Below are 14,277 nucleotides of genomic sequence, written 5' to 3'. Positions count from 1 at the left end.
TTATAAATAAGATTATGCAACTTTCATCTGGTTGTAGCGATATAATATTATGTTGACCATCTCTATTAAATATAAATTATAAAATAGTATAAATATAATAATAAAAAATTATATTATATATAATATTATTATATAATAATAAATAAATAATATTATATTATATTATAATAAATTATATTATTTTATTTATAATATAAATTATTACGTAAATAGGTATGAATTACACTATTGACAGTGTAGTAAAAAAGTAGGTACATTTAAAGAGTACAAGTACCTATTTGAGAAATATTTGAAATTCCATTTTTTCTTCTCAATTATGTATTAAATTTTATAACTCAGTTGCAGTTTTTTATCATATATTTCCTAATTTTTTAAATGTCAGAAAAATATTGTTTAAGAAATATTATTAATGAAGTGCTTTATGGAAACTACCAATAATTATAGTTAACTAGCTGACCCGACACGGCGTTGCCCGTGTGTTACTTTCTTTTTTTGCATTTTCGTATGCCGTGTGTTAGTTTTTAATTTAATTGTATTGATAGTGCTAATATTACGTCGAATTCACAATTTAATTTTGTGTGTGTGTGCGTATGTTTTGGTATAAACATAGCACTAGTACATTTATTCAATTTATTGATAACATATATATTTATAGGCCGTGAATATTATTATATTTTTATATTATTATTGAAGCATCTCTTTATATAATACTACATTGGTTATTCTTCCACTTGGGACAAGAATGACTAAATGTAAATGTATCAACACATAAATCAGGTTGTTATAGCAACTATTTATAAACAAAAATTCCATCGTAAATCACAAAATCCCCGTTTTAGCAACCCTTTAAAATGCGAATTTTGAAAAATCCTTTCTTAGTGCGCCTATATGTTGCTTAAGGAACCTCTGTACAAAATTTGAAGTCCCTATACCCAGCGGTTTAGTCTGGGCGTTGATGAGTGAATCGGGGCGGTCTCCTATATGTATATAGATTATTATATTTTATTAGTTTTTATTTTTTAACTAATAATATCAAATACTTACTTGTTAGTATATTAAAATCTAAAATAATTATTAAGAATGTATTGTATTTAATATAATTTTATTTATAATTTAAAATGAATTTAAATTATATCATATAAATGTCCGTTAAATTTTAAAAACAGTGTTCAAAATTAGTTTATATCTATCGGCGGCTATCAATATAGCAACGTATAAAATGACCAAATTTCACTCTGATCGTTTAATGTTCATTTTTAAAACAATTACAAATATTTAAATTTAAATTCAGAAAAATAGTAGTTATTTAAAGGGAAGTAATCCATAGTCTATACAGTATAAAACTATTAAGGTATTAAATTAATATACTTACTTAAATATTTGTTAATAAATCAGATAAATAATATAGATATACCTAGTATTAGGTAATAGGTACCTATTTAAAATACTCTACGTCCCTACAACACAGATGATTTATAGGCACCTACCTAGGTATATATAATATATTATTACTTTATTGATAGTAAAAAAATAATTTTGTATTTCATTTAGGTATCTACTCCTGGATTTAAATATTAATTATAAAATTTTACAAACAACAAATAAATGAATGACAGTTTATTTTTATATTAAGTTATACAACATAATATTTGATAGGTAGGTAGGTAGTTCCAGAATTTAATTAAAATCCACAATTGGAAGAAAATATAGGAAAGTATTATGTAAGTAGTATTTATGAAGGGATACTTGATTACAACACACACCAGCACACTTTCAAACACTCACGATTTTAATATCGTAAACCGAAAAAATAATATTGAATAAAATAGGGGAACTACCGTACAAGTTTGTATTAAAATAAAAATAAAATATGAACAATTTTGAAAAAAGGTTGTATCATTTATAGCTTATTCAGAAGTCAACTTCTTTATGTCGTCATTCAATGAATCAACGCTAGATTGAATTGTAGCAGCGTTTTCATCCATTTCCTTGCATTCCGATGACTTCTTGACGTTCTTTTGATGCATTTCTTGGCAACTATTAGAAAATAATATTTAAATGTTCAGATAAATGATAAATATGCAATATAGGTAAATATTTATATACATTTAATTTAGTTAATTAGATAAAAGAATAAAATTAAAAATTGAATATAAATAATAAATAGATAATAATACAAATGTGTAGGTACTTATAAGTTAGAAATCTGACATCGAATATTGTAATTTTATTTTAAGCTCAGTATACATATTTAAAATTACTAAATGATTTTAATTTTAAAATGAATAATATTGTTTCTTACGCTTTGCCTAAGCCGGTGTATACATTTAACACATAATCCAATTCCTTTTGTTTATCCGCAATCTCTGCTTTCAAATTGTTGATCTTAGAACGATAGTATTTGGACGATTCTTTGGATCCATGTGAACGTTTCAGTATAATCGTTTGCTTCTATAACATGAAATAAACAATTTATTTAATTCAATCATGTAAATAATATGTAGGTATATATAAGTATAAAATATTTAACAATAAATTATTTATGTACTTCTACGATTTCAGTTTGCTCTTGTATTTTTTCCATCATTCGCTTGGTGATCTCGGCATGGTTTCTGAAAAAAATAATTCTTATTAGAAAATTAAAATAACAACTTTCATTCACAAAGTCATTTATTCTTCTATATATACAACATTTGTATTTTAGTTTAAAAGTTAAGACAATATAGTTGTAAATTGTAATCATAAAATATTTCTTGATAGGTACAGAACAATAATTTTTTAACAATAATAGTATAATAAATTAGCTAATAAATAATAATATGCTCAGACTTTTCTTGATAGGTACAGAACAATAATTTTTTAACAATAATAGTATAATAAATTAGGTAATAAATAATAATATACTCAGACACATATATTTAATTATTAATTATAAACTTACTGAGCTGCTTCTCTATCCTGCATGTCTACCATGAGCGACCTACTGCGTTTTTGATTAATTTTCTTCATCAAAATTTCACTTTTAGCCTTACGCTCATTAAGTTTTTGTATCAAGCAATCCAAGCTTTCTTGAGCCGCTTTTAACATCGCTTAATAATAAATATTTATAAAACTATTATTAAATTAGTCTTAATCATATAAATGTAAATAAATATAAAATTATAATAATACTCTGTGGCGTATTTAGGATTTTGTCCAGGGGGGGGATATAAGTTGGAAAACATAATTTCCTCGACGGTGGGGGGGGGGGTACACTTACCAACGTTATTAAACTTACTAGTAAAAAAAATACCAAAGGGGGGATCTATCCCCCATATACCCCCCATAAATACGCCACTGATAATACTTTAATGCACTAATACAATGGTTGGAAACTTTTTAGACTCTCAGCCCACATTAAAAAAAAACTTAAGCGAACAGAATAAAAATAATTAATCATAGATTTAAGAATACAGTTTATCTATAACAAAATTATGTCACATTAATGTAAAAACGTATGGAAATCACAAATGCATTGATGTATCTAATATCAGTCATTGATGCATATCAATTGACCAACTACCTATGATGGGTTTTCAAAAGTTTAAACCTAACGCGCGTAGGCCGAATGTATTAGCGTCTATAATTCATTATAGTTAGTCATAAATAGACAATAATAAGGAGATATTAAAATAAATTTAAATGTATTTTACAGATAATTATTGAATATTGAAACATATTATTAATATATTATATATATTATGCGTATCAATTTATCATTTTGATTGTTAAAAAATATAATACTAACCTATGTAAACTTTTTATAGCTAACTGTAGGTAACACTGGTAGGTAATAGGTAGGTACTTAAAATATTTGATCAAAAAACAGAGTATCAGTATTTAAAATTGTTACCCTCATTTTCCTTTTTCTTTTGTAATGTTGCCTCCATCAATTTCCTAACAGCATATTTTTCCTTATTTTCCAGTTCAGCCAATTCGCGTTTTGCTCTTTCTCCTTTAATATGCATAGCTCGCATTTCCTAAGGAAAAAATTAAAAATTAATTATTTAAATTGCTCAATTATATTTAATACATATATTATGTAAATTGGTTAATATTAATTATTCGATGTACATTGTATATTACAGCTAAGTTCTATATTCATACTCGTGTACCTACCTATATAGATTCAAAACAGAAATTTATACAATAGTATAGATTCAAAAAATCAGATGCATCAGGCATAAGTGATTTTAAATGAAAAAGTTTTACAACATATAAAACAATTAAACTAGATGTAAAATTCTGACTAATAAAATCCTATGAGCTTGATAAATTTCCTTGAAAGAAAAAACTAAAATATAGTTCATAAGCACAAATCAAAGTCTATTATAGACAATAGTTCAATAGTTGGTAAATAATAACTATAAATACTTAATCGTCTAAATCTAAACTTAGGTTTAATCACTAATATTAATAATTAGTTCTTATTTAGTTATTAGTAGGTAGTAGGTACTAGAAGAAATTGCTTCATCTACTTATATGTATTAAAAATAGCGATGATATTGATGTAACAACTAACAAGAATGAAAAAATTGTTGGCCGTTAAGAGGACGCTGTAAACCCGCATGTGTTGTCTCTGTCTTACACATTACACACGTAACATAGTTAAAACTGTTTTGCGAGAGACGACTTAACTCTCTCGATATTTATATCAAGATTACCAAAATTATAAATCGCATTGGGAAGAACTTTACTTGATGTGTCGTAGCGTTTTGATTTTTTTTTTTGATAACATGAAGACAATTTAAGTTATCGGTTTGAGAACTTTGGGTTTTTTCATTTAATTATTAAAAATTATTGGTTACTACTGTCATAAAAATTAAAACGCTACGACATTGGTAAAGTTCTTCCCTATACGATTTATAGTTTTGGTAATTTTTTGCTTGCAAGTAATATGCAAGTATATTTTGATAAATAACTTCATTTTTGAGCATTAAACATAATTTATTTTTGATATTTATAAAATATAAAATAGTTATTTTTACAATTTCTCATGTATTATTGCAACATAATTTGTATGATATATTTTTTTAATATTTATAAGATTAGATTTATCTACCTTATTATTTATATGATATTATGTTAAATAAAACCTTTGAATATTATTAGATCAATAGATTATGTCTGTATTATTATAACATTGAACATCTGAAATTCTGAATGATGTATATTAATTATTATTAAAAGTTAAACTAGTCCTCAAGGTAAATAAAATAGTTATAAAATAAAATCAAACCTTAATATTATGCACACTATCCGATTTGTACCTATTTAGTATTTACATTTGATTAAAAATAGCCACCTTCAAACTAGCCAACTATCATCTGCTCATTGTTAATGTAGATAATTCAATAAGTTAACTATAAACAGAAAATTCAAAAAATATGCCTTTAATACTTTTTAATACAAATATATAAACAAAAACTATAATATAGACAACATGCTAAATAATTTTGACTTAGTTTTTAATAATGATTTATAATAGTAATGTTTATTTTTTCTAATAACGTTATGTGATAATATAATATAAATTAAATTATGAATGATATCCAAAGCCGCAAGATTATGATTTTGAGAATTATAAGTGTTACCTACAATATAATATTATACATGGGTATTTGGTATTTAACTGAATCAGTTTTTTTATAATAAATAAATAAGATAGTTGCAATGTTTCCTATGCATTATATGTGTTTATATAGAGGACAATATTGTTAAGATAATTTGTACACTATAACTAAGTTATCATTGATTTCTTTTTTAACCACATCTGGATCAAGCTGACTAGATAAGATGATTATATAATTTGCAAAACATTAAATTTTACACTTCATGGTTCGTATATTTAAAGTCATAAGTCCATTTATGTAAATGTAGGTACTAAAATGTATTGGTCTCAATACTATTTATACTGTAAGTATAACTAAAAAAGTAGGTATTAACGAAATCAAAAATTAACAGATTATAAGAAATTTTTTTTTTAAAAATGTATCTACGGGATGGTAAATGAAAAACTAAGATGAAGGAATTTGGAGCCACAACAAAAACATATCAGATTTTAGAAAATAAAAATATTGTCTGGTATATAAAGCCATAAAGAATTAAATGGACGTTGATAGAATGAAAAAAAAAATTTCTATATGTAAAATATGCAAGAAGACAAGAGTAAAATCAAACTAGAGTAGGTATAGGATATGATAAATCTAAAGTATTGATACCAAGACGGAGTAAAGATGATTTCTTACAGCTAAATGATAAATGGAACCGGAGAAACACGGCTTATCAGAATGAGTGGAGAAGATAATCGTATCGGAAGCTAAATGAATATAGCTTATAAGTGCTTAGTAGTATAGTATATTAGGTACTTATTAGTAACTATAATATAAACACTATTGTGTATAGTGCAATATTTATAAATTATATTATATGATGTACAATTGTATAGATAATGATTATAAAACCGGCTAACAATAATATAATATGTTGGTACACCGTATAAATTAATATTATTCATAAATGGGCATAAAGAGATGTGAATAATAAAATTATCATATATAGAATGTAGAAGTCACAGCGATTATTCAACAATAAGTTACGTACCTACAATATTTTATAGTTTAGAATAACATTGTTCACCATCATTTAAACCTTTTTTATTATTTATTTAAAATATCACAATTTACAATGAGTAAAATAAGCTAGTTTAACGAAGGTAAGGAATTAGAAAACGCGAGTGGGGGAATCGCCTATAGTGGTGGCACCCCAGAACTTATAAGTCTATAAGTTATAATTTGGGTAGCGTCGTAGCGATATTCAAGTAACAAGATATTTAATTATAATTTATAATATTATCATTTGCGTAAATAACTGAAAAAATTTCTGTGAGTGGCTAAATAGTCACCTATGATCTATATTCTATAATATCGATAAAAAATAACACGGGGCTACCCATATAACAACAAATATAAGCAAATAATATTTTACTTTGGTACTGCAAGTAGTATAATATATAACTATATCGAAGTATAATATTACATTGTATGTAAAAAAACTAAAAAGAAAAAAATCCATAATTATTTAGAGTTTATGCTGCCATATAGTATAATTTGAGCAAACGTAAATTGCGTCCAACGAAGGGAAAAAATTGTGAATTGCACCCGGTATTTTTTAGGTTTAAATTTCTATGAAGTAAATTGCGCTCAATAGAAATATTATTTTTATTATAATCATTTAGTATTACTCAAAGGACACCACGAGGAGGCGGCTATCACTATCCTCCAAAAGTTATTTTTAATTTTATGGAATTAATAAGTTGTTTTAGCCTTTAGGTTAATTTTTACAGTAAATAATAATTGAAAAAATGTAATACTAAAATATTAAGTAAATTATATAATATAAAGTTAATAGTATAATAAAATAATAAGTTATATATCAGCATAGTAATGAGACATCATTTTTACATATTCATCTCTCGTAATAGTATTTTCATTGTTTGAATTTTTTTTTTTTGATTTGGTGTTTTGAAATTTATAAGATTCATTTATACTATTAATTTTTATGTAAATTTCTGACTATAACTTTAATATTTTATCCATAAAATTATAAATATGAGGATGAGGAGTATAAAAGCTTTTATTAAAATGACTGTGGAAAGATTTACACTATTTACAGACATTAGTAGTCCGTGTTAATGTTGCGGAAGCTGATGCCTAAATATTCGGAGGAAAGTCAGCAAATAAAATCGCTAATATTATAATAATTAACGGTTACGTTTGGTTTTTACACCAATAAATGTACTAAAGTGTTTAAAAGGGATGAAGAATTTAATGTCGCATTTAGATTAGATACAATGGGCACATTTTACTACATAAAAATTTATATCTGAAAATTACCGGGCACAATTTACTATACTATTTTCACTACCTGCTTACTATAGACGCAAATTGTAATCACCCAATAATTTTGCTCTATATGTTCCTCAAGATCGTGTCTATAATGCTTAGGTACTAGTTATCTATCAGAATTATAAATAATTCAATAACTTTTTAAATTGTTATAATTATTAACTTTATTTTCAAAAATGCATGTACTAATAAATTAGGAATAAATTAAGTATCTGCCTACTTGATAAGTCCCCTCAAGCCTCCATATATTTGTAATTATTACGAATTAATACGTTATAGGTAGGCAAACTTAAAAATACTCTTTGTAATTCATTTGATTTTTTATCTCTTACTACCCATACATAGGTGTACCTACATTTATGAATATTAAATAAATGAGCAACTTGTAATATTATTACAATTATACGACATACTTATATAGTTATATACTTGTTTATCTTATTATTTTTATTATTCATGTATATTTAAACTAACATGGTATCAATTTTAAACGCCTTAAAAACCCATCTAATACAACTAATACGTGATAAAATATAATAATTAATTACGCACAACAATAAATAATGAACTATTGAATTTAATTTAATTTGTTATCTTTTGTCAATGATTTTTTTTTTTACGTCTTTGTTGTAATTTAATAAAACGTTTTTACTATGTAGGAAGTAACGATAAACGGCCTTGATTTAATTCATATTTTAAGTGGTCGATTAGTATTATTAATTTCAACCACCTTACTTTTTTATAGTTTATTTATGTGACTATGTATAAAATACAATAAACATTGAATACATCGCTTACTGCAGTCTATAATTGTATAAAATATATTAATATTTGTTTAATCATATAATTTTTAAACTGCAATGTGCATAATATATTATAAAGTGTTACAAGTGTTAAACACGGGTCACTATGTAATTTGTATATATCGACACAGCGTCGTTGTACGAGTCCCGCCGACCAGATAGTTTAACAATAATTAGGTACTTATGTAATATAAATTTAACTATGTGCTATACCGCGCCTATACCGCGGCTTTACCCAATTAAATTATTGAACCCAATGTTATTAAAAATATTTTTTACGCATACCTTCATAATAATAAATACTATGATACTATCAGCAATTGTCATTAATTACCAGTTGTGCGTGAGCTGCCAAATTGTGTCGTATTTCGCCATTTCGCGCGGAAAACACGAGATGTACGCGCACTACCTACGTAATTTTCTTTCCGTGCAGACATACAGGTAACAGGTAGGTGGTGCCTTTAACCATATAACCGCGATAATTATATACGTATATACTAAATACGATACGCGCAACAGTTATTTATATTACATATTATCATATTTAAATAATACATCCGCCGGCGTCGCGTCGTTTTTGCGTATACAGAGCAGGTGTGATGTACGTACCTTGGGAAGGTCTTTCAAAATTTGATTCATGTCCATGGCGGGATCGGTTTTGTCCGTTTCGACGTTATTTCGCAAATCGAATTCAATATAATATTAAATAATGATAACAATGTATATAATATATTATTATAGTTAATGTTAGGTAATTATGAATGTTTGTGATGACGTTATATTTTATTGCCGGTGTCCGAAGTGCAGGGATGGGAAGAGATGGATAGTATGAGAGAGGACGTGGCAGAGAGTTAACGCTCCTGTTTCGGGTCCGTCGGTGTTCTGGGCAACACTACGACGCTGCTGCTGGCGCGTCTGTCCCTGCCGCCGCCGCCGGCTCTCCCGCCTCTTTTTTCCACTCGTTTCCCGCGCAACCGCCCGCCGAGTCGGCGTACCGCGGGGACGGCGACGTGGGCCAGGACGGGCGGGCGGGGTGGGACACGCGCGATCTCGCCGGAGAACGCGCGGCGGGCGGCGGCGACGCGTCGAGCTCGCGAAATAATATAATCAATACGTCGTATTTATTTTGCTCGCCGTACACGTCGTCGTCATCGTCAGCGGCGGGCGGGCGGGCGGACTTATCTGGAAATAATATTTTTATATATATTTGTTGATTCTCCGTAATATTCGCGCGCACAGCACCCTCCGTCGTTTCGGTTGCGCGTATACCCACTGCACCGTATACGGGATCGCGAGCGCTTTCATAAATATATATTATTATATATATATATATATATAAATTACCTATCTTAAACGCGATAATATAATGTTATTATGAGGTTGCAGCCAAATAGATCGAGACGGCGGCACGATAACGAGAAACCATGGGTTCTCCGTACTCGATCAGTCAAATAAGTGTATACCGACGCAATAGGCACCGGCGCGAACGAATAAACGTCCGTCAAATATAATATTCCATAATTTCCATTTATTAATCCATTGATATTGTCGTTGTTAGCCGAGTCGTTTATAATAAATAAATTGGTGAAGTGACTGAGGCGCGCGGTCGAAACACGCCGCAACTAGTTTGGGCAACAGTGCTACACCTACCTAGTAAAAAGCGTGGCAATCTATGTGACAATTAATGGCAACGACTTTTGTAGACATGTATTATAGCTAGGTACGACCTACCGAGTACCGGTGGAGCGTCAATTGTCCGCACTATACGAGATTTATATTCAAATTTATTTTAAAAAATATAACAACAAATGTCTAATGTTTTTTTACTCCGCTTTACTTTATGAATGGTATTCCAATGAATTTATACTTAAAGTTAAAAGAAAATGAGAATCAAAAGGAATAAAAGGAAACGTTTTGCTTTTATTAGATAATGCACTATCTCGCATTCTTCTGCTGAAAAATTGAATATGGTAAACTCAGATTTTAATATTATGTTTTTTCCTGTAAATATACTTAAGCTATAAAAAAATAAAATAATTGAAAAACTTAAATGGATTTGTGAAAAACAAATAGGTATTACAACTTAACTGTTGGCGAACAGCGAAGAAAATGACACAAGTTCTTATCAAAATTTAAATAAGATACATGTTATAATATGTTTAGCAGTCAATCATAACACAAAATATAAAAAAAATTTTGGAATAAAGTATGGCTGTTTTCAGGAACTATTCAAAAAGAACAAAAGATACAAGAGATTACCGAAATCATAAATTTACTAAAATCAATTCCTAGATTTGAGAGAAGTAACGAAGTTTATATGAAAAATCGATTAGAAAATGATATGTAGGTAAATGATTTGAAATTTAAGATTTTAAAAGACAACGAAATTGTTGAATCTTTAAAAGGAACAGGACTATCTTCTGAAAATGAAAATGGTACAAAAGAATAGGAAGATATGGAAAATTTAGTGGTAAGTGGTCCATAGGCGCCGTCAGGATTTTTATCAGGGGAGGGTTGCGCATCGTGCTTAGTATACGCTGATTTTTAATTCTATTATACATTTATTACAAAAATTCATATTATTATTTAATATTATAAATAAATACTATATTATATAATACCATTCAATTTTTTTTTTTTTTTGAAAAGCCAGGAGGGTGCAAGTGCTCCCCTTGCACCCCCCTCGTGGTGCCCATGTATAACAAACAACCAGAAAGAAATTCAACAGAACTTTTATTATTAAAAAGAACAAAGGATTTGACAGAGAAAAAAAGAAGTTCATCAGCAGTGCAAAAAAAAATTTAATTTTTATTTTAAATAATAACCAAATTGCTTTAATTTTATATTTTTAAATTTTAAATTAAAAAAAAATATACTACGTAGGTACGTAGGTACCTACTTTTAACAGAACACTACAAATATATTTATTTTATCATATTATATAGTTATACTTTATATAAAATATATACATACAGTACATTAGTTTTATTTTTAATCACATAAAACATTAACATAAATTCATGTCCATTATATTTATGTTTATTATATATAATGATTGATGTATAAAATATGTATAATGGTTAAAAAAATAAAAAATCATTGTTTGATTATCCGCACAAATCAATTATCCGTCATCCTCTCAGTCTCAATTAGTGCGAATAATCGATAATACTGAACATTATTATAATATAGTACCTACCTATTATAATAAAAACGTATAATATTGTTATTATATTATTTAGGTACTATGTCCAAATTATTATGTGAGTGAGTAGGGTGGTCTAAAAAAGTAAAAAGTATATATATATATAACTGTATAAGTATATACAGTGTATACTTATACACACTTATACGCATCTACACTTATAATAATAAAAATGTTCTTGATTCATTTGAATTAATATTATTTAATCGCGAATAATATATATATATTTCAATCGGAAGTTTTATCGTTTTTACAACTATAATATTACATTCCATTAGTAAACACTAAATTGTAGAAATGTAGACATCAGTTTGAAAGAATAAAATAACTTATTTTCAGAGGTACAATATAGAATTTTACGCCAGGTAAGTATACAAATTATTGTCTGGTGACTGCCACCCTTTTAATAAAAATCCCTTTCATAGATTTAAAAAAGGGTGACTGGGAATCGGGGTTAAAAAACGTTAAACCGACAATGTTGACAATTTACATTTTGTTCCTTAAATTAAAAGGCCTTTTAAAAAAATAAGCTCACTTAAATTTTTATTTTTATTTTTAACTTAATAATTTTGAAATTATTATAGACTGTTCAATACATTACACATGGACATGATAATATATAATTGTTAAGTGAACAATTTTTACTCTATTACGAGGTATCGCGTGGGTACTATGGTTTTTTTTTTTTTAGTTATGTTATTTACAAACACGATTTTAGTCTTAACACTATTATTCAGTGAATAGGTATTCTGCAGACCTGCACAGCTGTCTGCAAATTGATGTATACATACATGTATGTGTATATATGGGAGTTGTTTTTGTCCGAACTACTAAATCACGGCTAATCATTTATGACGATAATAATGATTCATACGGATAAAGAATTTATTCTTTCTTTTTATGTTTAGACAAAATTGAAATGAATATACGTGAACTGTAGAGAACTCCCGTAACAATTTCTATGCGCATTTATGAGAAAGAGAACTTAACTAAAATGCGAGTTATCATTTAATTAAGTTTCAAAAATTAGAAAAAAATATTTAGAAAAGGAGAAAAATGAGTTATCTTAAACTTGTCTCATACATTATATTATATACATAAACGCCAAAATATTATAAGTAGGTACTTATAACTTATATTTACGAACTTAGGTACGTATAAATAATAAATACCGCACTCGACTGTTTTCCGTGTATAGTTAGTATTAAAATAATGTTCTAAGTGAGAAGAGGACGCTAGATAAGGGGTAGAAACTATAGCATTAATATCGTGTATAAATATAATATTATAATTGAGGCAACTATCTGTAGATTGAATAATAAATAGCAGGAGGCATAATAATTTATTAAGTATTTACGTACTCAAATAATAATTGAAAAAGTAGAAAAAATTACATTTAAAAATAATATTGTGTATTTGTGTGTATAAAATATAGTTAGTTACATAAAAGTTCTATACCCTAAAAGGTCTAAACAAATAACGTTTATGATTCATAACAAAATAATGAATATTGCAATTTCGCCAAAATTTGAACACTGTCAAATGTATGTTTATTTATTTTTTCGATTTTTTGGTTTTAGAATTTTAAAAGAAGTTGGTATTAAAATTTCAAGCTTAAGCTTTAAAAATAGTACATTTTATAAATTTTCAACTTCAAAACAATTTGCGAATTCTTGTGATTCTGATGAATTATATAAAAATAGATATTCAAATGCTTATAAAAATAAATTATGAATATGTATTTAAAATTTTTAAATAATTTTACATATCTTTAAAAACAACTTAAGTCGACTTTTATACTAGTTTTTCAAGCTTTTGGACACAAGATATTTTTTTGTTGACAATGATTGAAAATAAAAATTAAAAAAGATCAAATATTTCTCATGCCTATAAATTAACTCAAAAAAAGTAATAATAGAATAGAATAATGGTCAAATGAACATAGGTATAATGAAAATTTGAATTGAAACAAATAACCTGTTTTTTAATTACAAAAAAATATCAAAAATCGTTTGAGGATAAATAATTGTTATACAGATGGAATATACAATACTGAATATCGTAAAAATTTGCATTCCAATAAACAGTTGTAAAAAGTTAATTTGATATTCCGATAAATTTTTTTTTGTATATAAATTAATAAAATAATTATAAACAGTTCTGAGATTTTATATATTTTGACAAAATTCTAAAAAAAAAAAATTGTTTATATTTTTTAGTTGGTAAATGAAAAATTTATTAGGAAAATGTTATTACATTTTTAAGCATTTATTCAGCTAGTAAAAAATTGTTTATTAAAATTTATATAAAAAAATAAAAAACT

The 14,277-nt window shown here is 26.8% G+C and overlaps 1 protein-coding gene across 1 annotated transcript; it reads right to left on the bottom strand.

Moving 5' to 3' along the window:
* Window positions 1-1,602: 1,602 nt before the first annotated feature.
* Window positions 1,603-9,660, bottom strand: LOC114121445 (uncharacterized). Its single transcript, XM_027983791.2, has 6 exons — window positions 9,359-9,660; window positions 3,893-4,019; window positions 2,942-3,089; window positions 2,549-2,612; window positions 2,303-2,451; window positions 1,603-2,037 (listed from the first exon to the last, which is right to left on the bottom strand). Exons 1-6 carry the CDS (start codon window positions 9,392-9,394, stop codon window positions 1,908-1,910), a joined length of 654 nt encoding a protein of 217 aa, XP_027839592.1. The 5' UTR covers window positions 9,395-9,660; the 3' UTR covers window positions 1,603-1,907.
* Window positions 9,661-14,277: the final 4,617 nt, after the last annotated feature.

This window comes from Aphis gossypii, chromosome X (assembly GCF_020184175.1).
Source record: "Aphis gossypii isolate Hap1 chromosome X, ASM2018417v2, whole genome shotgun sequence".
NCBI classification, from domain to species: domain Eukaryota; kingdom Metazoa; phylum Arthropoda; class Insecta; order Hemiptera; family Aphididae; genus Aphis; species Aphis gossypii.
The sequence above is the reverse complement of the archived record's forward strand: the minus strand, read 5'-3'. Positions and strand labels throughout refer to the sequence as shown.